The sequence below is a fragment of the Protomyctophum parallelum genome (genome assembly GCF_964188405.1).
Source record: "Protomyctophum parallelum genome assembly, chromosome: 7".
In the NCBI taxonomy this organism is placed as follows: domain Eukaryota; kingdom Metazoa; phylum Chordata; class Actinopteri; order Myctophiformes; family Myctophidae; genus Protomyctophum; species Protomyctophum parallelum.
The window spans coordinates 35835148-35862605 of NC_139705.1; the positions used below are offsets into that span (position 1 = coordinate 35835148).

General features: G+C 42.9%; 2 protein-coding genes across 5 annotated transcripts in view; one reads left to right on the forward strand and one right to left on the reverse strand.

The window, feature by feature from the left end:
• The window catches only part of ptpn11b (protein tyrosine phosphatase non-receptor type 11b), a 62037-nt gene extending 47668 nt beyond the window's left edge, over positions 1 to 14369 (forward strand). For 2 of the 4 annotated variants that reach the window (XR_014569533.1, XR_014569534.1), the window contains exons 8-16: positions 261 to 340; positions 2916 to 3071; positions 6394 to 6525; positions 6876 to 7030; positions 8450 to 8517; positions 9320 to 9471; positions 11104 to 11204; positions 11740 to 11878; positions 13722 to 13793. Coding sequence is in view for 2 of the 4 variants with exons in the window: in XM_083769956.1 (XP_083626082.1) it covers positions 261 to 340; positions 2916 to 3071; positions 6394 to 6525; positions 6876 to 7030; positions 8450 to 8517; positions 9320 to 9471; positions 11104 to 11204; positions 11740 to 11823; positions 13722 to 13812 (1019 nt within the window). In the remaining 2 variants the exon portion in view is untranslated. Of the gene's footprint in view, positions 1 to 260; positions 341 to 2915; positions 3072 to 6393; positions 6526 to 6875; positions 7031 to 8449; positions 8518 to 9319; positions 9472 to 11103; positions 11205 to 11739; positions 11879 to 13721 lie in introns of all 4 variants that reach the window. The other 2 variants (XM_083769956.1, XM_083769957.1) reach the window with 1 other exon arrangement.
• A 6094-nt stretch (positions 14370 to 20463) lies between these two features.
• On the reverse strand, positions 20464 to 27261 carry rnf223 (ring finger protein 223; the record flags this gene model as incomplete). The annotated part of the gene is made up of 2 exons (XM_083769791.1): positions 27101 to 27261; positions 20464 to 21221 (listed from the first exon to the last, which is right to left on the reverse strand). Exon 2 carries the CDS (start codon positions 21118 to 21120, stop codon positions 20464 to 20466), a length of 657 nt encoding a protein of 218 aa, XP_083625917.1. The 5' UTR covers positions 21121 to 21221; positions 27101 to 27261.
• Between the last annotated feature and the right edge of the window lie 197 nt (positions 27262 to 27458).

Below are 27458 nucleotides of genomic sequence, written 5' to 3' on the forward strand. Positions count from 1 at the left end.
TGTGTGTGTGTGTGTGTGTGTGTGTGTGTGTGTGTGTGTGTGTGTGTGGAGAGAAATGGTTGTTTTAGGGTTAAAAAAAATCTTTTTAGAGTTAATTTATGATTAGGAGAAGATTCAGTTTGGGGTTAGGATTAGACATTTAGAGATTAGGATTGGATTTATGGCCGGTTTATACCAAAATAACAGATTTGTAAACTCAATTTATAGACTGCTTGCAGCGTGTATAGTAATGGTGTGTGTTTGTGCTTGTGCGTGTGTAGTCGACACCACCCGAGTTATGATCAGGGAAGCGGACCCAGAGGTGTCTGGTTCTGACTACATCAACGCCAACTACATCAGAGTGAGTCTTGCCCCCCCCCCCACACACACACACACACACACATTTTTATTTATTATTTTTTTAGAAAATATCTTGTAAATCGGTTTGATTGATTGATTGATTGAAATATTTATTAACAGTTTGTAGAATTTACAGTACATTTTAAGCACAAACTCAATACAAAGACTGTCAACTGTGAGTGGACGACCCAATTAAGCATTACACTTGTTTACAACAGGGTCCACATTGTTCAATTCATCATTCGTCATTTTCAAATAGCCGATGTATAGGGTTAAAGTGGTTAAAGTGATTGTGATGCTATTTGAAGTCATTTTGGAGCCCCCTCAAGACCCCCTGGAGCCCCCTCAAGACACCCTGCCTGTGGGAACTACTGTCATAAACTGATAACAAAAAGGTCACCTGAAGCTGCCTGGCTGTGATTCCAGTTTCTTTTTGTGTTTTCAGCACCCTCTGCTGGACAGAGTGAGCTACAGACAGACACATGTCATAAGTAGTTTTGTTCACATCACCTATCTGTGAATAAAAGCTGCTATCAAGGGAGCAGAGGCCAATTCATAACTGGGGGTGCCCGATTTGGAACAAAAGAGTGTTTAAATCTATTATATACACACCGTGGAGTTCTATACCTCCTACCGGATGGCATTAGCTCGTACTCTCGGTACAGTACATGCTAGGGGTCAGATACAATATTCCGAGCCTGTCTCACCACTGCTTGTTCAAAGATGGCCTGGGGAGTGATGGGTGGGGTGGACATGCCCATGATCTTCCCAGCCATGTTTGCTAGCCTACTTACTTGAGACTTGTATTTCACAGTTAGATTGCCAAACCAGCTGGATATACCGTAAGTACCTAGTTAGATTGCCAAACCAGCTGGATATACCGTAAGTACCTAAGTCTTCTGAGAAAGTGTAGATGTTGGTGTATCTTAGAACACAGTGTTGTAACATGCGTGTGCCAGCTCAGGTCCTCATCGATATGTACTCCCAGATATTTATATGAGGGGACCTGTTTGATGTTATGGTCATGGACACTAATTATACTGTGGTCTCCTAAAAATAGTTGTAGATAGTTGTTGTGTGGTAGCATCACCGGTGCGGATGTAATGAGTGTGGCGGCGGCGGTGGCTCAGGGGTAGAGTTGTTGGATGGTAACCGCAAGGTTGCCAGTTCGAACCTGAGTTCCCCCAGAGTTAGTGTCGAAGTGTCCTTGAGCAAGACACTGAACCCCTAATTGCTCCTGATGTGCTGGTGGTTGGTGCCTTGCATGGCTTCCGCCGCCATTGGTGAATGAATGTGTGTGTGAATGGGTGAATGTAATGCATGTAATGCACAATCTATGTAAAGTGCCTTGGATAAAGGTGCTATATACTAAATGCACCATTTACCATATAAATGCACCATTTACCATATAAATGCACCATTTGCTGTCATCGTCGTATATCTGTATTTTTTCCGTGAAACTATATGCTCATGCTCACTCTGCTCATGAGGGGCGCGACAACGCAAGCGTAAACAAAGCTAACCTTAATCCAGGTCTTGTCAGTCGTGGACGTGTACACGAAACGAGTACGCACGCGACAATTTCACGGGGCCGCGCCCACGTGAATACGCTTGGGGTTGTCGCCCCCGACTTCTCTGCACGTACAGAAAAAATATGCAGGTCTCATTGAAAATGAATTACTAGGCGCGTTAATCGCTGCCCGTTTGAAAGGACCTTTACTCTGAAAGTGTAGATGAAAGTAGTCCAATTTATTACTTTACTTTACTTGAGTATTTCCAAATCTGATAATAAAAAAATCTATTTGAAATATTTGTGTTGATTTGTTGACATATGTTAAACATGCTTCTGGACTATTCGATCAAAAAAGCAGTGGTTCTCAAAGTAGGGTCCTCGGGGGGGTTCCAGGGGTTCCCCAGCAACAGCAGTTAATGTGGAATCAAAACACATGTATTCATCCATGTATATGTTGGCTATCTAAAAATAGCAGATCTTGCGAGCTTATAGGTCTAGTATTTTTCCCTCCTTTTTTATTTTTGAGAGGCACTAGCCCCTCCTATGTACAGGTTTAATGTTTGTCAGTTCAATGTTGTTTTAAAAACACCATTGACAATGAAGGGAACATTTACATCATCTTGTCCCTAACACAAACATTAAATCTAAATGCCATTAACAATAAAGAGAATTTAATTGGCACCGTTTGTTTTACAAGACCATTACATCACCTAATCAACATGATTTAGACTTTAATATATTAGCACCCCTCACTTCACACGGGTGTGATTTTTATTAACATAAGTATTCTATTTTGGGAGTCCCTGGCACAAACCCTTTTCAAATGGCGGTCCACCGCGGCCAAATACATTAATTTGGCTGTCCTTGACATGACACAGTTTGAGAAGCACTGGTCTCTATACTAACAGTTGTGGTGTGTGTGTGTGTGTGTGTGTGTGTGTGTGTGTGTGTGTGTGTGTGTGTGTGTGTGTGTGTGTGTGTGTGTGTGTGTGTGTGTGTGTGTGTGTGTGTGTGTGTGTGTGTGTGTGTGTGTGTGTGTGTGTGTGTGTGTGTGTGTGTGCAGAGCGTGCGTGAGGAGGGCCACCACGTGGACGAGGGCAAGGTGTTCATCGCCACGCAGGGCTGTCTGCACAACACCGTGGTGGACTTCTGGAGCATGGTGTACCAGGAGAACAGCCACGTCATCGTCATGACCACCAAGGAGATGGAGCGAGGCCGGGTACGCGTCTGTCTGTCTGCTGCACCACGTAGGGCAGCGCTTCTCAACCTTTTCTTTAATTTATTTAATTTATTGATATATCCCACTATTTTTTAACCTATTTGGTTCACCTGGTGTCAATTGTCTAATGTAATCCTGGGCGCTACACTCCCTCTGCCAACCTGGGGACTGACCTCATGCTTCCTTCCAATGCATGAGGAGTCCAACCCGCTTATTCTCACCTGACAGGGGATACATACACTTGTGTATGTATCCCATGAGTTTAATAAGAAATGTCACTTAATACACCAATTGTCACTTAATACACCAAAAAAATACACCAAATAAATGTCACTTAATACACCAATTGAGAGTGTACAAATGTAACCACATTTGTACACTCTCAATTGGATAAATGAACACTGAGGATTTCTGTGTGAGTTGTTATTATGAAGTAGTATCCTATGCTTTAGTTTCGATGATTTATGATGGCATTAGAGTTTATGGCTTGTTTTCATTGCCCATGGTCTTTTGCCTCATGGAAATGTACCAGCATTTCTTCTTTAGAGGTGATCTCATTGATCAAAATTAGGTGAAACTCACCTTTGCTTGTTTTGCTGCATATTAAATGAGAAGATACAGAGTTTGGAGAGAGCGTTTGATGAAGGTTAAAAGCTCACGCTGATGTTTTTCTAGCTGTGCACACAGCACAACGTGCAAAGCAGTAGTCTAAAAGCTAACCTCGGTCCCACTTTTATCTCCAGAGATAAAGCCTGGAAAATAAAACCTGCTATACTACTACTACTATTCTAATGTATACAATAAAGAAAGTTGAAGGTCTGTGTTTCTGGGTGTGGAAAGACTATTGCAGTTACTGCTATTTGGAAGGCACACTTAAGGCTGTAATGCATAAACCTCTCCCACGTGAAATATCACATTTCTACTGCTCATCCAAGAGGCAATTCCTGCTTGTCCAAAGGAGATATGCTTACCGGTATTATCTTCAGGCAGTAGTACTTGTCAACCAGGGTATATATATCTGGGATTCACAGTTTAATGGATGGCTTTGTCTTCAGCACTGTTGTATTCAAGCAATGAAATTATAGATAAACTATAAATGACACTCACTGCAATGTGTGTGCAAATAAAATGGAATGGCAGATATAATAGTATAAGAAATACTGGAATTGTATAGCACATTCAAAATAAAAAATAAAAATAAATCAAGGCATATGACCGTAATGTTATAACATGGTTATGATTTAGGGGTACATTAAGCTAATTTGCTTCAGCAAAGCCATCGGCAGGGCATCGTACATGCGTACATTGTCGCATGCGTGCTTGTGGTACGCTGCAATTACAAACCATTCCATCATGACCTTATACATAAATCAGGAACAAATCAGCAAGTTAGGTCATTAATTCAGGTCAGAATCATTAGCAGTTCAAGAATGGAGCCCTGCGGGACCACTGTTCGATGCTGCAAAAAAAGTGGAAAAAGTCCCATAGACGTTGCCATAGACGTTTCAGAAAGTATTTATTTAAATACCTTTAAGCCTTGGACAAAGCCAACTAGGCTCCTGACAAATCAATCTGACAATAAACACAATTGTTTGGGCCGAAGAAAGAAGAAAAACTCTAAAAAAGTGTTGTACCCTGCCCTTTTTTCTTCTTTCTTGTTTGGCCCAACATTTTTTGTTTATTGTCATGATTTGTCAGGAGCTGAGTTGGCTTTGTCCGAGGCTTAAAGGTCTTTAAATAAATACTTTCTGAAACGTCTATGGGAAATAATGAATGGGAAATTCTCTTCTGTGCCGCTCGTCGTGGGGCGGGACTGCGACGCTCTAGTCTATAGGTTTGTCCAGGGGACTTGAGACCCAAAAGAGAAATTGCAGCCATGGGTGTCTCCCTCTCTACATAGCAAACTAACTAGCATCTGTCGAACAAAGGTGAAGAATGGATACAAGGAGAGAGCAGTGCTAGGGGCTGAGGTGGAGTCTGAAGAGGTGAAATTTCCCAGAAGGCTTCAGTCTCTACCCACTCAGCTACGACGCCGCCCCCCCCCCACCCACCCACCCCTAAACAAGTATCCTATGACCGTTAAGCTGATTGCAAAGCTGCTTGAGCTGAGCCAGTCGTTTAACTGGTCTTAATGCCACCATCAGCACGTCCACACTAGGGCCGTCACCATCATAACAATTTACTTGCCGATTTATTGTCATACAAATACTTGCGAACTAACGACTTAATTGTGTTTTTTGGCCGTTGAACATTTGAACATAAAACTTAGCATTACTTTTCCGTTTTCCTTGTGTGCTTTGTAAACAAACGTTGCATGGGGCAGACATGACAAATAATGTAAATAAATATACACAGAAATGACCAGTAAATCATAATAAATAAAATATACACAGAAATGACCAGTAAATCATAATAAATAAAAACTATGTAATAGGCCTATGTCCAAAACGGGGCATATTTCATCATTTTATACTTTCCACTATATTCTTTCAACTGATTAATTCACACCGACTTTCAACCAGGCGATATGGGGTCGGTCATAGCTGAGTGGTTGTGAGAGCGCCTGGGGAGCCAGAGCCCCTGGTTGTCCCAGGTACGATTCAAGGCCAGGCCAGCAATGTGTGGATGTGTGTCCCTGAGCAACACTCTAGACCCCTACGGTAATTGCTTCCCGTGAGCCACTCGCTCCCCAGCGAGGGGCTGCATGCTCACTGCTCCTAGTTGTTATAGGATGGGTAAATGCAGAGGACGAATTTCATGTATGTGCGCGCATATATATATATATATATATATATATATATATATATATATATAGTGACAAAAACACCAGAAGGAGAGGGGACCATTGTACAATTCTATTATGTTTGATTGATTGATTGAAATATTTATTAACAGTTTGCAGAATTACAGTACATTTCAAGCACAAACTCAATACAAAGACTGTTAACTGAGTGGACGACCCAATTGAGCATTACACTTGTTTACAAGAGGGTCCACCTTGTTCAATTAATCAAAACATTTAGAGACGTACAAATAGACACTTCTATATAGTAATGGTATGTAAGAGTAGTTCTAGGCCTATCCGACAGTGTGTGTGTCTCTCTCTCTCTCTCTCTCTCTCTCTCTCTCTCTCTCTCTCTCTCTCTCTCTCTCTCTCTCCATCTCTGCCTTTATTCTTTATATACATATGGATCCCCATTAGCTGCCACCGAAGTAGCAGCTACTCTTCCTGGGGTCCATGACAAACAATAAATATAGACACACAAACACAAAACGTCACAATAAAAACATGTACAATCTTGCCTTGCCTCCTGCCGTGCAGAACAAGTGTGTCCGCTACTGGCCCGACCTCAACGCCACCAAGGAGTTCGGGAAGGTGGTGGTGAGGAATGTGGACGAGCGGCCGGCACAGGACTACATCCTGAGGGAGCTGGAGGTGACCCGCCTGGACCGGGTAAGGAAGAAAGGCGGTTGCTTCAGTCCCAGACTGATAATAGCTTAGCCGCGTGATCGGCCATTTCTGATGTGCTATGCCAGAACTCTAGACTTTCCTGCTGACATTTCTGTCTTATTTGGTAAACGTAGAATTATTAGCGAATTATTGCGATTCAACTGTGAGCTTTGCAGATCAGCTATTATTTTAAAAACTATCGTGAAATGTTATTGAAACATTTTAACAACAACAAATCTATTAAGGGGGTCACAAGATATGTTCTGATGGGGGGGTCCGCAGCCAAATGCATATTCATTTTGGGTCCTTGACATGAAAAGGTCTGAAAACCCTGTACCATGTTTGACCTGCAGAGGGAGCATGTGAGGTACATCTGGCATTACCAGTACCTGAGCTGGCCGGACCACGGCGTGCCCAACGAGCCCGGGGGAGTCCTGAGCTTCCTGGAGCAGGTCAACCGCACACAGAGCGCCATTCCAGACACCGGGCCTATCGTGGTCCACTGCAGGTACGAGCAGGAGGTTAGCACTCAACCCATTCTGGGCGGAATTTTGGTGTTTTAAGCATTATGTTATAGCAGATCTACAAGCTCATAGCACGGCACCGAGTGCCGCGCTACGAGCTTGTAGATCTGCTATTTTTTATATATTCTTTCAGTGAACCTTTTTTAACTCAAATCTTTGCTTCTGGGGGGACCCTGGAACTACATATTTATTATTTTCAGATGCAAGTCGGTGGCCAATTACGGGGTCCTTGACCTTGACATGAAATATTGAGCACCACTGACATAGAAACAGAGGTTTTTCAGAAAACTGTCAGGATTTAGAAGACATTTTTCAAATCACGACGTCAGGCCTAAATGGGTATTGCACACTATAATAATACACTTTATAAAATGTATTAAACTATAGGGCAGAAAGGGCCATCTCTGACAGAAAGGTGCTTTCTGTCACAAAGCCATTTCTGTCAAAGTAAGGTTAAAATAGCCTACCATGCCAAAAACAGGTTGGTGGCCTACTGCAGTGGTTCGTTTGGGAATCAACCCCAAATTATTTTATGGGGTCCCCAGGGCCCAGGAGTTCAACACTTTGAATCCCTATCTGATCAGATCAGATTTTGAAATCCTACATTTTGTGATCCAGGATCAGACAATACAGCCGGATGTTGTCCCAGGAGTTCAACTTCAGGATAGGATCGCCTTGATCCAGATTCAGATTTTCCAGAATTTCCAGATCTGAATATCAGTGCTCTAATCCTATACCTATTGCCACCTAGTGGATATGAATAGCAACATAAGGGAGCCGGACATTATAGCAAGTTAGAGTCATTTAACTCTAGGATCCAGGATTTTTAACACTAGCCAGAGCCTTTAGCTCCAGCGGATGATCCAGAACCACCTGGGGACCTTCCTCTAGATGGGACTCTTAGTGGAAATGAGATTCTGGTGTCCATAGTTACTTTTGAAGGCCAATCATAAATCGACTTAGGCCTATGCCAGTTTTGTTGAATTTGATTCATTTTATTCAATTAAATATATATTTTTAATGATATTGGTGATAATATTATGATCACAAGCTCTTCATTTGCTCGTCCCTCGTCATGGCGCAAGCCTATCGGGTTGTAACTCGGACAGGGCTGAGTCGTAACTCGGACAGGGCTGAGTCGTCTCAAGCGAACTTCACAACGTTTGACACGGCAACTTTAGGTTTAGCTCGCTCGGTGTTGTCTCGTGTCTCAAGTTCGCGGGGGAGGAAAAGCTAGTTCGCATTTCAGAATACCATGGTCTGCAACAGGTGTGACTCCGAATGTAACCCTGTGTTGTGTGATATATAATTCTGTTATAGGCCTATGATGGGAAAGAACTAGCACAATGTAGTTCTGTGTGTGAACCATACGGTTTGATATTTTGTGTCATTTATCTCTGCAGTGCAGGCATCGGAAGGACGGGTACCATTATCGTCATCGACATCCTAATTGATATCATCAACCGGCAAGGTAGGGACAACTACACGTGGTAGTGTACAGATGGGGCACAAGCTTGCAAGCTTGTAGATAAGCAATTGTTTCTATTTTGAAATGTTTTCTCTTTTTCAAAAAGTTTGAAAAACACTAGGTTAATAATGATGTTAATGCTGGGCAACAGAACCTGAAAACACTGGTCAATGGCGAAGCAACGAAGCAACAACATTTTTCAGCACAATACTCCCTTCAATGTCATGCAGGCTAATAATGTGGTGCAAAGCAGCAGCTCTGTCTCTCTACACCAGTGGTTCTCAAAGTGTGGTCCAGCGAACCCCAGGGGTTCCAGGGAGTTCCCCTACAAAAGTAGTTAAACATAGCGACACAACCATTTTTACCACTTCCATTTATTATGTTGGCTATTCAAAAACAGCAGCTCTACAACAAAATGATAAGAAACAGAGCGAATCGGGGAAAAGGAAAACACTTTTTCTCTCTTTTGCACTCTATATTATATCCCTGTGTTTGATGTGTTTTCTGTTTGATGTTATATTTATTTGCTGCTGCATTGTCTGAAGGAAGCAAAACAAAAATAAGTCTTACTCTTTCTTATGTACCTGTACACAAGATGTAACATTAAAGTACAAGTACAGTGAGCTTGTTCAAGGTTCAAGACCTTGAACAAGCTGAGCGCTTGTATATCTGCTGTTTTTGAAAATGTTCGAAAAACATCAAAGATTTTGAATAATTTTGAATAATTTTAACATAAATTGTCTGTTCTGGGGGTTGTGTGTGTGTGTGTGTGTGTGTGTGTGCGTGTGCGTGTGCGTGCGCGCAGGTCTAGACTGTGACATAGACATCCCGAAGACCATCCAGAGGGTGCGGCAGCAGAGGTCGGGCATGGTGCAGACCGAGGCTCAGTACAAGTTCATCTACATGGCGGTGCAGCAGTACATCGACACCGCCCAGAAGAGGCTGGAGGAGGAGCAGGTAATTAGGAACCATTGTTTCAAACTCCATTAGCAGATCTACAAGCTCACAATGTGTCGCAAATATACTTGTGAGCTTGTAGATCTATGTACGTCTATGATTTGTCTGTATGCGACCATTGTAATATAATACAGAGCTTAAAACACTTCTGGTGCCACTGAATCTTTCAGAATAATGGCGCTAGAGTGCCAGGCAGATGATGGAGCTTTTATTCTGAAAACGCCCACTTTCCCTTTCCCCCAAAAAGCAGTCACAAAATCACCCACTTCTACATGGCTAGCGTAAGTCTGAACTATCTTTAGAAGTGTTAATATTGTAATCACAATGCAGCATGAAGTAAAAAATGAGCGCAGAACATTCACGTTTTGATTCTCTGCGTGGATGCAGCGTAGATTCCGAGAAAAATGGGTTTTAAAGGGGCAATCCGACATTGGTTCTAAATGTCGGTTTCGATATATATGTTGGGTTATTGCCGAGCCCTAGTACAGCATTACATTGATTGCAGAACATGTGTTTACACAGCAGACGACCGTAGACTTCCTAGACGAGACACACAAAGTTAAATATTGAAGCAGTATGGTGGAGCAGAGTGTGTTACGTACTCACGTGTTGTGTGTTGTATTCCTCATGGACCTGCTGGACAAATCTAAATGGAGGTTTTACAGCACTGGTTCTCCATGTGGGGGGGGGGGGGGGGGGTGTTCCAGGGGGGCAAAAGTAGTTAACATTATCCGTTTATAGTATACATTGGCTATTCTACAATAGCAGATGAACAACAATTTATTATTTACAAAAATGTATGTGAGCTAGCCCCTCAAGCCCCTTGTTTAGAGCTCTAAATGACGACGTAAAACGCTGTGAGGCCGATATAAATACAGCCGACAGTGCATGTGCATCTGTTCACATTACATACACAGTTGCACACAGAGCACATGTAATGCGATCATATTCACGTGGCTGTATGGTGTATTGAATAGGGTGTGTTTCTCACGTGTACCAGACACAAAGACTTTCAGTAAAACCGCCTGAAATGGATTCATTTCTACATCCTCATAGTTATAAAAATAGATCAAATAACACAGAGGCCTTTGCTGTGAATGCTATGACAGTCAGAACAACAATCCCTTAATGTTGTGTTTTATAAAGGACCCCAAAGGGCATTTTTGTGTGTTTTCCCTGAATCACACTCTGTGGTCTTTGCCTCCATAGAGTACATGTTTACGGGAATACGGTGGCACAGTCGGTAGTGCTGTCGCCTCACAGCTAGAAGGTCTCACGCTGTGGGCGCTGGCGGCGTGTCCTCTCCTCCACGTCATCAGTGCCCATACCCGAGGCGGGGTTGGTGAAAGGGCCTTTCTGTGTGGAGTGGGAAAGGAACTGTTTGGAATAACATGTTCCTTCCACGCGCTACGTCCAACCAGGGAAACTCCCCCCTGTCAGGTGTAAAGGAGCAACTTGGACACTCATGCATGAAGGAAGCATGAGTTTCCCAGGTTGGCGGAGGGTGTGTAGAGCCCAGGATCACATTAGATAATTGACACAGGGGTAAAAAATGGGTTACAAAAATCGTGGGATAAAAACTATAAATACAAAATAAATTACTGTTGTGTTTCCCTTGTGCTGACCTTGCAGAGAAACAAGACCAAGGAGCGAGAGTACTCCAATATCCAATATCCACAGATGACCAACTCCAGGTCCAAAACCAGTATTACACCCTCCCGTTCCTCTTCTGTGTGAGTACCCACTCCCTAAACCAGCGCTTCTCAAAGTGGGGTCCCGAGACCCCCATGGGAATATATGCCATCCATTTTCAACCTTAATTAAACCATGTCATTTACAGTATATGCCTTGGGGCTGATGTCCACAAATAAGAAGTTCCCCAACTTCTGTGCAGACTGGAATCAGAGAATACCTTTTTGAGGGTCATGTGATCAGTGACAGACAGACAGAGTATAGTCATTGGCCTGCCCTCCAGGCAGCCTGCAGTCTAGAATGAGGATTTTATCTCTAGCTGAAACAGCACAGCTTGAAAAGAAACTTAAAAAAGCGTGTCAGAGCATTTTCAGCCTATTCAGTACTTATATTGTGTATGTGCTGTCTTGTGAAACAGAATATATCTCTGCTGTCGAGCAGAAACCAGCTAATTTATATATATAATATATTTTTTTCAGGAAATGAAGTAAACCATATATTTTTAAAACATAGCAATACTACCTCATCAAAGTTGGCATTGTGACTTTGATGTGTCTGTGTGTGCTGGCCATGCAGGGTGACAAATGACGAGTCGAGTGGCGTCTACGAGAACATCAACATTAAGAGCCCAATGTCATCTGTGAGCAGTAACACCAGGAGGTAAAGAGACCACCGGGGGACCTCTGCTTCTGTCTCTCTCTCTCTCTGCCTCTGTGTGAGTCATAGCTTACATCTCTAATCCTGCTGTTTTGGAACATAAAGCCTGAGTTTTATTTGGTGGTGCATCGCGTCACCCGCCGAAAATGGCTCAAAACAAGCTCACAATGCGCTACAATGCAGTGTGTCGTAAACGTAACTTGTTCTGACCTATTTTCGGTTTGCAGATCGGCTATTCTGCCAGACACTGGCGGCGTATAAATCAGTGGTTCCCAAATTTAATGGCATTTCTATCTCTGGTACCCCAATTTATATTGTAAATCCACTGTTAATTTAACTCTGAGATTTGTACACTCTCTGAGTTACAGACCCATAAGGGTCCATTTGGTTTCTAACTATCTCTAATTGAGCTAGGTACCCCCCTGGAACTCCGTCAAGTACCCCCAGGGGTCCCCGGACCCCACTTTGGGAACCCATGGTATACTATAAATCATCCCTAACATTCAGTCGCTTGTCATACTAAACGTACTTCAATTACACAAAATCTTTCACTGGTATATATTTTTCACAATAACCTGTGTTTTGACAATGTCTCTAAACACTATTAACCGTTTGGCCGCTAGGATTAATTAAAGAATGATTACTATATGCCAGGATATCCGACCGTCCTTATTTTGAAGATCCAAAACACCACGACTGGAACCGGATGTTGACTGAATGGTGTGTGTGTTGTCGGAGTAGGTGTTGATCTTCCACTAGCTGATAAGAAGTACGGCCCGGCGCCATTACAGTAACCGCTATGCTCCGTGCACTAAGCGTTGTTTTGTCCAGAAATGCCGCCTTGGACAGGGAATTCGAGATAAAGGGGACTGAAAGTGCGCGCACGCGTGGGTGCACTTGTAAATCAAGATGGCACAGTCCAGTGTTATGGCTAACAACAGATAGCCATCCGAAGCTAATGTTAGTAGCCTTTCGACTAACATTTATACAACTGAATAAACGTAACCTAGTTTATTGGCGCTTGCCGAGACTAATGATTAACATAGGTTACGTTTTTCACGGGGAAAGTATTAATAGCCAACCGCTGTAGTGCCACAGAGCCAACAGTAGGTGTCACCAAAAACACTGCTGAAATTAATGTTACACGGTATAACTTTAAAATGAAATGTTCTGCATGCCCTTTAGAAGAAAATCTCTAAATCACCTCCTGGAACATTTATTTGCTGGAGTAATGTTCATGTTAAGTCTTTTCAAACAAGGACAGGGAGGATTTGGTACAGGGTGAAGGAACAAGGACGTTCTTGTTGGGTCTTGGCATAACTATATTGTCGTTGAATGAAAACCTTTGTCAGCTGCGCTGATAAGGACTTATGCCATTCTGGCACGTCCACACAGGCAGAAACCTTGTATAGCAGACCTATACTGTAGCCAAATATTAACAAAAGGTGAGCTTAAAGTGAAAGTGGTTAAGTGTGTCTTTGGGTTTTATAGCTTGTGACAAGATAATCACTTAATTAATAATTGGATCCATTGATTGGAGCACAAATTATTTTTTAAATGTTCCTGAAAATTTACCATTTTTGCACATACGAGGTTTGCACCCGACAGTGACAAATATGAAGGCAAACGCAGAAGAATTTGACCCGAGTGCATAGCGAAAGTCAAACTTAATTTTCTCAGTTTCGGGAACGAGGGGCACCTCCTTTGAATTATTTTCAAGGCAATCAGAACTTATATCAGTCCAAAAAAATAATCTCTCTCTGACTCTCTCACTGAAAGAGGTGTAAAATAATAAGAAGGGAAAACGAATTAGCAGAGTTTGTGCTGATCTTTGCTCTATGTGCGACTGGGGGCAGAATAATTTATAATTCTGAGCACGCACTGCTTGTGTTCACCTGCAGTTTCGGCGGACATGCTGCTTCGCCAGCACTGGAGGATCTGCGGGGGGGTCTGTGGTGCTCTGGCCCTGCACCTGGACCTTGCCTGGGGTGAAGATGGTATTGCTTCCGCCCCAAAATACTCCCAACTGCCGTCCTACTGCTGTATGTCCTGAGCTCTGTCCAGAGCCTCTACTGCACACCCTGCATGGAGATCTAGAGGGGTTGCCATGCTGGACCCCTGTCTCTACTGCTCTCTCCACAAAGATACACACACACACTAGAGGGGTTGCCATGTTGGACCACTGTCTCTACCGCTCTCCACGAAGATACACACACACACACTAGAGGGGTTGCCATGTTGGACCCCTGTCTCTACCGCTCTCTCCACAAAGATACACACACACACTAGAGGGGTTGCCATGCTGGACCCCTGTCTCTATCTCTCCACAAAGATATACACACACAAACACACACGCGCGTAACTTTTCCAAATATCGACAGTTTCTCCCATGAAACAAGTGCCTTGTCAATGAACTCCGGCCACACGTACACAACAGCTGTGACTCTTCAAATCTCTTCGTTCTGATATATCCCACTGATACTAGAAGCAAACTGTGTCTTCTCCACATTCTGACACACTGTCGATCAGTGGTGGACATTAACAAAGTACTGTACTTCAGCAAAACATTTTGAGTATATTTTGCTACAGGAAGTGAAAAAGTACATTACAGTACATAAACCACTTAAGCCCCATTTAAAATGTAGTGAGAATCGCAGATCTACAAGCGTTTCTTTTCTTTTCATTTTTTTGTACTTCTGAAAAATCAAATCAATACAATACATTGATATTTAAAGGAATATGTACTTGAAATGTGTACTTTTGAATACTCAAGTATATTTAGAAGCATGTACCTTTGAATACTTACTACACATCAAGTACTTAAGTCAAGTTCAAATTTGAGTGTGCTTGTGTAATGTTTGACCAGGAGTAGACACTGACTCAAGTACTGGGGTTGAGTACTGAGTCCACCACTGCCATCGATGTTACGTGATGTCCGGCAAGCTTTGAACACAGCTGGACGGCGCGTGAAAGGTCAAAGCTAAGCAGTCTTCAGCCCTCGTTGGCAGAATCTGCTCTGTCTCCTTCACTTCACTCTTTCTTCACTGGCTCTCAGACTTGTTTCTCTGCATTCGTCTGTCCAGCTGTGCCGATGATTATAGTAGCCGTTGAGTGATGACAAAGGCAAGTTATGTAACCTGCTACGGTACCACAAGGCACTAGGAGGACCAAGTCCTTGGTCTGTTTATAATTATGATTTACTCCATTATAATTCTGGGAGTAAATGTGAATATTTCTTTTGAAGAATAATTCTGGGAGTAAATGTGAATATTTCTTTTGAAGATGAGACAGAATGTCTCTGTGTTGTTTTGTGTGTTGGCTTTCCAACCTCTGTCTCTTGTGCCAATGCAAAAACAAGAAAATCTATCTATTTTTCTCTTGTACTGGTTCAACTGACAGGCTTAGCTAAAGGGCCCCAGGTTAAGAGCTTATTTCTGGCTTATTTCTGGTGGTAAAAAGCCTCTCGCCGTGTAGAAATGGCTTCTAGACGGTCCCACTGCAAACATCCACAAAGCTCATTGTTATGGTGGACCCTCTCATTTTGATTAGTCTCTTGGATGTATTACGGTATTTTAGTAATATTGGTGTGGCTTTTTTAAATAGTTGTTGATGATCATTATAGATTTTTAAAGCGGTCAGGTGATAGACTATTGTTCCAAAGCACAACTAACCTAACCAGCTACTGTACATGCAGTAGTCCTGTCTCATTTATACACACACACACGCAATGACGCATGCACGATTGCACGCACACACACACATATTCATCTCCATACCTCCTGTCGTTGAACATCTGTCGGGAGACAAGTGTGGACATAAAGGAAGAGAGGGGTCACTTAATGACGGCCTGTGGCCGGGCGCAGTAGCATTGTCTCATTTATGCGTAGTTGTGCGTTTGTCTCGCGACTAAATATAGCTGCTCTACATCGGGCTTAAGGCCGACCGCTGCCTCCCTGTGTCCTTGGACAGATGGGCCATCAACCCGAAGATTAAAGAACATAGATTTGTCTCCAGAAAGTAATTTATGAGACGGCCGTAATCCAGGCCTGATGACAGTGGGCTGACGTCGGCAGCGCTGTGATAACGGGGAAACACAGTGGTGCTGCACTGTCTGACAGATTGTCCACTATTCTTAGCATGTGGGACGTTTAGAGAAAATAAATCCTCATGTTGAGTGGAAAGACTGTCACTCTCTCACTGATTCTCACCCATTTAATGTCAACCACCCCCAGTTTGATATCGCCATGCTATGGACTAATGATTTATTTATTTTGATCTCTGGGACCCCAATATAGACTGGGAAATCCTCAGTGTTGATTTAACACTGAGAGTGTACAAACAGAACCGGGTGGACCCATACTGGTCCATTTGATTCCATTTGTACACTTTCTGAGTTACAGACCTCAGGGTCTGTTTGGTTCGATTTGTATTTTTACTGTCACTGTTTTACAAACTTTACCAAATTAGACAAAAATGTGATGAGGTTTGACCAAGTATAAATTGGTCTTTTGAGTTTTCCTTTCATAAATCGCAGCTGAGGGATTGAAGATGGTCAAGAAGTGTATGTCTTTACACTTATGTTTGTTTTTGATAACCGTGGAGAAAATGTCCCACAGTAAATGTCTTTACTTACAGGAACATTTATGAAATGGAGAACAACGTTTCGGTCCATCTGACCTTCATCAGGTATCTGTTTTTCAGGTTGGCTTTTTTCTCCTACGCACCTGTCATTAGGTGATCGACTAGGTGTTCGAAAGGACTTTTTCTGTTATTTGTTTGCTCCAAAATATCCTTGGGCATTGTTTTTATGAACACTTGAGAAGTGACAGGATTCCCTTACCCGTTGCACCCTGGCAGCCCAATCCTAGAAGAAACATTTTTTTCCATATTTCTTTGCGTTTGTTGTGGATGCCATATTCAGATATTTTCTTTCTTTGCCTCTATGGGTCAAGTTCTTTTTTATGATGTGATGAAATGTCGACACTTAAATACTTGAAAAATGTGATTAAAACTGCTGGATCGTTCGTTGGCTGTGTGGATGTGTCAGCTGGGGAAGTAGTTTGGTACTGCACTAGCTAATCTTATATGGCATCTTTCTTCTGATTTTATCTTCAAATTGTACCATAATCTTATTTTCTTTCTTTCTTTTCTATTGTTCACACATTTTATACTTTGTAAGAAACTATTATTAATAGTGATAAGCCACTGACTAAATTCACAGCAACGTTTGAAAGCTTACATGGAGATGGAGGTGTAAATTAATATCACTTATCAATTATTTTCTTTGTTTGTCCTCTTGAAATTCTACTTGAATATGATGTCGATATTGTTTCTTTTTTATTATTATTGTTAACATTATTGTTATTATTCCTTGTCCCTCTGTTGGCTGCAATATGCCTGATTTGAAGTTTTGAACTGTGCTGTTTCCCTCTCTATTGCACTGGCTCTGCCCAAACGCCTAATCATTTATCCTGTGTCGTACGACGGAATTGCGAGGCGAAAAATAGCAGATCTACAAGCTCACAGCGTGTCTCACTGCAACACGTGAGCAGTGGTGTAAAGTATCTAAGTACATATGAGGTATTTTTACTTTATTTGAGTATTTCCAACACCCGTTTCGACTGCAGTGATCACTTAGGATCAGTACGATTGTTTTCGATGAGTATGGGCATGCTCTGCCGATTGATAAAACGAAAACCCGGAAAACGACAGGATTAAGGTTGGCGAACATGCATTAATATTCGGACCGTGCTGCGACATGCTTGCGGTTATGTTTAGGTGAGGGTATGAGGAGGCTTGTCGTTTCCAGTAGGCTCCCAGCATGTCCAGTAGACTGATAAGATCGGTTAACGTGTTATCAACGCCAATCGCAGCCAGTAGGCTCCAGACTACATGCAGTAGGTCCGATCGGCTAGATAAGATCGGCGTAATAAGTAACCTACTGGGAATTATCGGTTGATTTTCGGTCGAAACGGCTCGATCTGCAAGCTTACAACGCGTAGCATCTAGATCGGCTATTTGGGTCATTCTGCATAATGAGCACTTTTACTTTCTGTACTTTAATATGTTTGAGCGGGGCCTCACCGCAGCTATGTGTGTCTGTCCCTAAGTATGTATGTATGTCTGAGTACGAACAGCTGCAATACCGCTGGGTGACCTAAAGTGGCACTGTTGAGCAGCGTGGCCGTGTGTGTCTCTACTTGTGTATGTATGTACCGGTATGTCACTCACACAAACACTGCACTGCTCAGTTCACACGTTGGTGTGATTTTTTTCTTTTTTTTTCTTTTTACTTTTATTCATTTAAATTTTGAATTCTGAACTTTTACTTATTACTTGTATTTCTACATTGTGGTATTGATACCTATGTGTACTTTTTACACCGCTGCACCTGAGCTTGTAAATCTGCTATTCTTTTTTCCACGCGACTCCGCTGTATGACCAAGTATAAGTCTGTCCTAAAACTGCTGATGCAATGACTCTGCTAAATGGCGGCAAATGGTTTAAATGTTGGATAGTATAATAAAGGTCTATGAAGGAACTAAATGAAAACAATACGTGAATTATGCTCTTTGATAACCAGAAGTAGACTCTCGTTAAGATGTTAGTCGTGTTGATTTAGTGATTTCTGAACCTGGTTTGCAACCAGTGTCGGAAAGTACACTGTACACTGTGTGTGTGTGTGTGTGTGTGTGCGCGTGCACACACACACACACACACACACACACACACACACACACACACACATACACATTGAAGTAACTGTAATATGATCTCAAAAGTATCAAATTGAAAACATCAAATGGGGTTTTGCCTTTTGATTTTGTTCCTAGCCCATGACACATGATGACAGTATATTTTGTGGTGTGACGAGACACAAGACTTTCTGGGAAGTTACTTTGTTGTTGTTTTGGAATTATGACTCATGGTGATTGGTGAATGATGCGGAAATTGTCCTTTTATTTATTGCGGTTCCACCCAAACAAATAATGTCATGTTCAGACATTATGCAGTTTTCTCATCGCCATTTCACCCTGTGGAAAATCCCACTGTAAACCTTTGCCCACAGGGAAGAAATACAACTTCCTGTAAAGAGTGAAGTAGGTTCATAGGTTGTATTGGTAGGAGGCATGTCCATTCATAGAGGCACCTTGATCAATGAATAGATACATTCATTTAAAATTGATTATAAGGCAAGGGTTTAGATTATAAGGCAAGAAATAAACAGATCTGCTATTTTTGATTATTTTGTGTGACACTGTAGTGTGATCACAGTCATAGGGCATTCATTTTACAAAGTTAAAATATGGACATATGGTTTCTGCCTGGCGGCAGCGATATGTTGTCCAACTTATGTATGTCTTAGACGAGGAGCATCACTTCCATACAGTAGTTTTGTTCTGGTGGCGTGTGCCAAGAGATTGCACATCTACAAGCTCACAGTGCGTTGCGAATTTGTGATGCAATGTGATGTTGTGAGTTTGTAGATCCTGCTCGGTCATGATCATGAGGTGCGAGAGGCCCTCCAGGCAGAAGGTGTGCTTGCGGTCCAGCTATTTTGGGCACGCAGGCTCGCAGCTATGTATAAATCAGGCTTTAGTTAACTGCTAGTATTATTCAGGTTAAAAATAAAGTTACAGTAACATATTTTTAACCCAGTGAAATTAGCCACAGTCATGAACGAGTAATGAAGCTTTTTATAGTCCTTTTTGTTTCTTTAGTTTTATTAACACCTGTAAACAAAATGCATATCAAAACATGTTCAAATCATATGTACAAATATGTATAAGACCACCAATTTATTCTTCGTTGCACAACCAAAAGGAAATGTTTTGATCGAGCAACGCTCGAGTGAGACAAAGTAACTCGGCCCACTTGGCACATTTACATGGCATTTTGTATGGGTTCTTCATTTTCTATCGACTGTCGAACACTTTTACAATTGTCACTACTATTTTTCATTGGCGATTCCAAAGACCTGCCAAATCCTGTGGGACGAACAATCATGTTGCTGTCATGTCTCTATATTGCACGGTGCGGGGTTGGAAAGGTATGAGCACAAACTGTACCATACAGGAACGATGGGTGGCTGTCTGAATATTACAACATATTCTATCTACGTATTTACAACACAGTACAGTTTTCACAGAAGTTGATCAAAGTGCAAGAATTTGGCATCCATGTATGATTTTTTACCCCCACCCCTAACCAGTCTGTATGGCATATTATGTTAACCCTAATGGTTGACAAGTAGTAGTTCCAAGTAGTGCCTGGAACTCATAACCACAATATCTCTCCTGGTCAAGCAGGGATTTCCTCATGGATGCGTCTATGGTCTCTCAGGTGGGAGACCTGGGTTGGGTTCCTGCATTTCCTGGATAGGACATCAAACCTATGGGTTGGAGCTTTCTACACAGCAGCTTCCGGAGGTCAGTTCCATCAACAGTTAGATATATACACACACCAGTATACGACTTTGTTGAAGTTACTGTCAGCCAGGCTATGCAGAACAATTGAAATCACATCCCGACACTTTAAAATCGTTAATTTATCAACCTTTAACGATTTTCAAACCTATATACCATGCGAGGAGATACATTTTGTGGGGGAAAGGAAGACATTGGTTATCTTTTTCCCCCACACTTATACTCCTCGGGGCAGCGGCCTGGTGATGTCGGGCGCCATCGAGGTGGTGGTGGTGATGCCGTCGTGGCGGTAGGGGGCCACGCAACGCATGTTACCCGTGGTGACGATGCACTGCAGGGGCCACAGCACGATGACCACCAGCAGCACCATGAGCACGATGAAGAGCAGCAGCCTTTTCCAGTTGGTCAGCCGGTCGAACGGGTGTGTGGGCCGAGGCCTCGTCTGGACCGGGGCCTCGGAGCCCGCCTTGCTGGCGCCAATGTTGACACAGATGCACAGCGCTGCGGGGTCTTTGCAGCACAGCTTCTCGCCCTCCAGCCAGACCGGACGCTCCTGCTGCTGGTTGCTGGGCAGCTTGCAGAGAAGCTCGCGGCTGGTGGCCAGGGCCGGCGGACCCTCCTCGGGCAGCGTGGTGGGGTGGCGGCAGAGCGGACACAAGAGCTTGCAGCTCCCGCCACCGTCCTGCTCGGTCAGCGAGATGGCCATGAGGCGCGAGAGGCACTCCAGGCAAAAGGCGTGCTTGCAGTCCAGCAGTTTGGGCGTCCTGAAGACGTTGTCGTACGCGTTGCAGCAGATGGTGCACTCCAGCTCGCCGGCGAACAGCTCCTGGGGCATGGCCAGCTGGATGTGCCAAATCTGAGGGGCCTTCGCCATCTTCAAAGGGCCTTGCTTTGCTCCTCACACAGCTCCTCTTGCTTGATTATGAGCCTTCCTTTCCCCTTTCCAGCTAGCTCCAAATACCAGGTGTGGGTTATCTGAAGGGAAGAGAATAAGAGAATTAGAGATTAGTTTGACTGTTTTGACATGTACTCGTTTTCTCATTACAACTGCAAATCCTCAGTGTTAAATGGGTTGCAAGAAGAAAAATAGAAAGGTTAAAGGGGCATGAAGCCCTAAACTGATATTTTTTTTCCAGTTCAGGTTAAAAACAGCAGCAGGGTTTTAAAACATGACTCAAGCTACATAAGACTGACCTTATAGACCAGTGATAGCTAGTGATAGAGCATCTTTATAATTGGCTTAAGGGAGGACCGACCGGTGGATAGGTTTGTCAAACCGCATTAAAATAATGCTGACTACTGTCTGTCTATTGCACAGTGACACACCCATGAGCACAGATCTAAATCTAACACCCATTATTAATTTGATTAGCTGCAGCTGCCGTGTATTTCATCTGCTGTAGTTTTTGTCTCCACCAGGCCGAAGGCATGGGGGGAGAGTATGTTTTGCACTCGGTCCGTCCGTGTGTGTGTCCGTCTGTGTGTGTGTGTGTGTGTGTGTGTGTGTGTGTGTGTGTGTCCGTGAGCAGCTAATCTCGGCCACCGTTAACCCGGTCGATGCCAAATTTTGCACACACACTCCCTGGATGCCAACGATGAACCTCTGCCCCAAACTTTCCAGAACGCCCTGTTATAGCGCCACCAGGAGGCCGCTTTGTGCAAAACAAGTTTTTGCACAGTACACCTACAGATCACGCAAATTGGTACACAGTCTCTCTAGAGCCATTCAACGAAACCGGTCTTTCAGATTTCTCAGACTCCATCCTGATTTACTTTTGTTGCCCTTTTATCCAACCACCAGATGAAGGCAAGCTGCAATGTCCTACATTCCTATCCTGGTGGAGACCTGTGCCCAGAAGGGCACTTTTTCTAGTTTAACCTGAACTGGAAAACAAACAGCCTATAGGTTTTCATGCCCACTTACAGCTCTATGTCCTGATACTAATCATTGGCATCCCATCCTGAAAATGTATTTTCTGTTTTCTAAAGTGGTGGAGAGACAGGGAGACGCCTGCTACTGAACAAACGCTATTTAACTCTCCGAATTATTGCACTTTAAGGATTGTACTGTGCTTGACAAGTTCTCAGGATTCACCATCAGTGACATTCCATCCATTTCACCTTCCTTGCTTTTCTGTTTGAATTACTGAACTTTGCACCGACTATTTTTAGCCTCCACACAGAGGGCACAGCTAGTACATCCTTTTTACAAAGTTATCAGGATTGCAGGGCGTCTAATTCGGCCAGCACCTTAGTGCAAAAGGTGTTGCATACCCCTGTTACTTAACATTCAGCGAGTGCTATGCTATCGGACTATAGAGCTATTTAACACCCATTTTATTTGAAACAGAAATATAATGCTTCTACACAGCTATTGAGGATTCCCCCTTCCTGATACAGCTCATTCATTAATCTCTGAAAACATTTCGAGTGCATATGCCAGACTTCCATTCATGCCATGCAACCCTAGTACCCTCCATGGTACAATAACTACAATAACTCCCCACCCTGAGCCCCACGGGCACCTTCAACATCCAGTAACTATGGTACAATAACTACAATAACTCCCCACCCTGAGCCCCATGGGGCACCTTCAACATCCAGTAACTCTTGAAAGATTGTTTCTGGTCACTTCTGTGTCGCTATCTGGGGCAGGAGCAGTGAAAAGTACACAGGTCGCTTTGTTTAAAAGTCTACTTTTCTCAGACGTCAGCAAGGGAGGGTGCATGCCCTTCAACAGTGGTGGAAGAATCCAAAGGTCCTGCGTTTAAAATTAGCAAATGTACAAAATGATTGGCATCAACAAATATTTACAGTATACGAAACATACTCATGTGTTTATCACTCATGTTGCAGCTGATAGGAGGGGGGGGGGGGTGTTAACCTATAATAATACATCATTAATCAGTTAATGTATGTTTAGTATTAATAATTAAATCTGCAAAGTAAAATTGTCATAATTGTAGGAGTAGAAAGTACAATATTTGTCTCGGTAGCGGAGTAGAAGTATAACAAATTGCTCGAGTCAAGTAAAAGTAAACTGTACTTGAGGACTGTTTTTCTTTTCAGCAAATGTTAACCACTACGCTTCAGAATACTTGCTCTGACAATAGACTAGCATTATGTCAACAAGGAGCATGGCAGTTGAACTGTAGAACAAACAGAGTGTTTGCCATGTGACAGACGTTAAAGGTTTTGACACTCGGCTGGTCTTGCTGGAGGTTTGCTATGTATATACTATATGGCGTTACGCCATCGTAAAATATAGATTAAACATAAAATTACAGTGTAATGCAGGACGCTATATGTACCATGTTCAGGGCTATAGTCGCTATTAGAAATGATTCCATGTTTGGTGCCCTTTGTGCGTGTGTGCACTATAAAACCCTGAGTCAATTTGGTTCCATTTGTTGGCTCTGAGCGCTCATGGTTTTTACAGTGTAGGCAGGGGTGAGTTGAGTGGTCATTTCACAGGTGTTCTCCTCGCCGTGCCCTCGGGAGGAGGGGGGGGGGCTCTGCCCCTGTGTCCAGCTACACACAATGTACCTGCTTGTTCTCAGGCCCATCGCTCCATCTACCCTTGGCATTCCTACATAGCGCTGCAGCCTCTGCCCCATTACTCCGTCAAACCCCCTCTGTCAAGCTCTCTCTCTCTTGCACTCCCTGTGTGCATCCATCCATCCATCCATTTGTCTGTACTGGTAGCCCTATATGGTAGCCATCGTACGATATATATTGAAAACAATACTTGTAGCTATTTTCGATAATTGTGAACATTTTGAAACTCCTTGAAAGCTTTTTAATAGTGTTGTCATCTTGAAATCTGTGTTGCTAGTGCAGTGATTCTGAGATACTTCCACCGTTTCACGTTAAAGACCCCCTATTGATGTGTATTACGCAGCAGACCCCCATTTGAAAATATTTAGTTTAAATTAAATTCCAGTCGTTGAATGTACAATACATTCAATAAGGTTAACTTCTAGCCAATGACAAGTTCAACATTATCCTCATTTTGCTGGGGACCCCCTTGAACCTGCTCACCCCTGGGGGTCCACGGACCTCAATTTGAGGAGCACTGGTCCAGTTCAATCAATCATTAAAAGTGAAGCTTTCCTCCAAAACGCCCAGATTCTACAGGGTTGACCTGTAGTCATAGAAAGTCACAGAAAACCAGCGAAAGGTCATGGTCTGTAGAAACCGTTCTCAAAAGCCTGAAGCCATGCAGGTTAGCCAGTGATAGCTTTAAGTACATAGCAACCATCCCTGCATTGGGCAACAATGTAACAACACATACATAGTTGTCAGAAGTCAATGAGCTGAAAGTAGTGGTGTGTAACTGTGTGTGTGTGTGTGTGTGTGTGTGTGTGTGTGTGTGTGTGTGTGTGTGTGTGTGTGTGTGTGTGTGTGTGTGTGTGTGTGTGTGTGTGTGTGTGTGTGTGTGTGTGGGGGGTCTGGGGGATTAGCTCCAGCCATCCCAGCTTCATCCTTCGTTAGTTTCCGTGACAGTTTAACTGACATTGACGTCTGCTGGAAAGACCAGACCGGGCGGGGCTGTTGATGCATAGGTGTTCTTTGTTTATTAACGTTCTTTGCTTTGGGATCGCAGAAAGTACTCAAATGTTGTACAGTAAAAATACTGCAATATAGAAATACTCTGTAAAAGTCCAGAATTCAAAATGTACTTTAATTTAAAGTACATTCAAATGTATTTAAAGTACTCATTAATCAGAATGTCTCCTTTCACGTTTTCAAATGCATAAATATCTTTTGAAAATGGCAGATCTACAAGCTTACAATGTGATCTTGTAGATCAGCTATTTTCAAATAGCCGAAATGTATATTGGGTTACTGTGTGTTTTGTAATCAATATCAAAATCTACAAAGTAACTATATAGTAACTCAGGTTTTCACATTTTTCACAGTTTTCACACACATTTAGTGGAGTAAAAGTACAATATTTGCCTCTGAGATGTAGTGGTAGAGTAGAAGTAAAAGTACTGGAAATTGGAAATACTATACTACTATTGGAAAGTATACAAATACCTCAAAAGTAAAGAACTTAAGTAAATTTACTTAGTTACTTTTACACCACTGCCCGGGGGCCCGCAAGTTTAAGAGGTTCTCCAGTCTAGAGCCTTATTGGTTCTCAAACTATTTAATTTCAAAGCAGACACTTATTGACACTGTGTAAACAGTCCCAATCTATTATTTCTAGACACAGCTAGGTGAATGCCGGATGCCAAGTGAGACCGTTAAGTGCCAGTTTACACAACAGGGGAAATCCTTCCCTAACCTTTCAAGGAGTGGTTAAAAGGTGCAGGGTTAGTGTTGGGCTGCTGGCCTGGGTATGAGTCTATAGTCACACATTAACTGTAAAACGCTGCTGCCGCTTGTTGCCAGGACAGAGCAGCACAACACTACACAGAGATGGCCTTTGCCTCTTGTCTCTGTAGCAGGACTATTATAGTAAACTACAATTCAGACTAGAATTCTTAAAACCAAAACGTGAGTTAACAGAAATCAAAACCAAACCAAACGTTTAAATGCCACTGTTTGGTGGTTATAGTTTGAACTTGCTCACTGCCTGTCTGGGATATGATCTGCTATCTACATATGCCCCCCCCCCCCCCGCCTCCAATCACTATCAGCGAGCACGTGTTTTGGTTCTGCACTCAACTGTTCAACTGACCCATTTACCATGTCTCTCACGAGACCCATGATTTGTGTATTCAAAACAGAGGCAAAAACAGCCTGTTGGAACTACAGCTCTACAGAATAGTATAACGGTATGCTTCCATTGTACGATGGTAGGCTATATTAACAAAACAAAATTTGAAAGTTTTGGAAAACTGATGACATGTCCAAGGTTGGTTGGTCACCAGGTTGGTTAAATAGAAAACTCTTTCTTTCTTTCTTCCCCCCCCACCCCCACTCTGCCCATGGAGACAGGTGTGGTGGACTCACTACTTTGAGGTCACCTGTTTGTATGTTTTAAGCTCCCAAACCGGTGTGCTCATTTGCTCACCCTACCTGTTCTGGATTTGAAAAGTAAATGTAATTTGAGCTCCCTGCCATTTGAGATACCGCAACACAGAGTGGAGAGCGGAGCCGAGTGCAAGGAGGTGCTGCTCCCAGGAACGCAACATAATACATACGTGTATTATAATATCCCAATATCATTCCCAACAGCTTAACAATGGTCCGCTTTCACTGTCACGTTTGCAACCCCTTCAGGCTTTATTGTCCATGAGGATAAAATGCATTCATGCATTACAGCTGCAAAGCCTATACATTTCTTGAGCTTTTCCCTTTGTTTGCTCTGGATCTGTGTGCTTGGCTCAATATGGTATATTTAGGTTGTGTAAATAAGCTTAAAAAAAAGTAAGTTTACACTCTGGGTTAAAACTTAAAGCACACACGCACGCACACACACAGTCTCTCACACACACACACACACACAGACACTAATAAATTCAAACTTCACTTGTTGAACAGCTCAATGGGTGAAATTGCTTTCCCTCACTCAACAGCAGCCGGTGCAGAAACAATGGTGCTGTGTCCAAGTCTACACATTACACAGAAAATCCTCCACAGTTCATTCAAACATTTGTGACAGTGTTAAAGTAACGCTTCGGTGAAGTTCACTGCAGATTCAAACCTTTGCAACTCTGAGACTGTGCAAATGTAACATTTCATTTGTAACTCTTGAGAGTGTACAATTGTAATATTTCATTTGTAACTCTGAGAGTGTACTACAAACGGAACCAAGCAGTGATTCACAAAGTGAACGAGTTTAGAATAACCTGCAGTTACACAACGGCACTTTAAATGTTTAAAGTAATGTTTCAGCTTACCTAATTGTTCAGTGAAGAGGTGCAGTCGGCCGTTATCTCTGTCCTCTAGGTTAGCAGGTTATCACCTGCTGGGCCCTCGCTCCCTTTGTGGCGTCAACATGCGTCTCCCTCAGCAGACTTTAAAGTGTGATGAATTTGTCCAGGAGGTCCCAGTAGGGAGCTGCTCTCTGTCTCTCTGGTGTCTTGCACTGACTCTCTTCTCTGGGTGGGTACTGAACCTTTGAGGGCTGGTCTGAGTGACAGGTGTGCGTGTGTGTGTGTGTGTGTGTGTGTGTGGAGAGAGAGAGAGAGAGAGAGAGAGAGAGAGTGTGTGTGTATGAGTGAGTGAGTGTGTGTGACGTGTGTGTTCAGCCCCAGG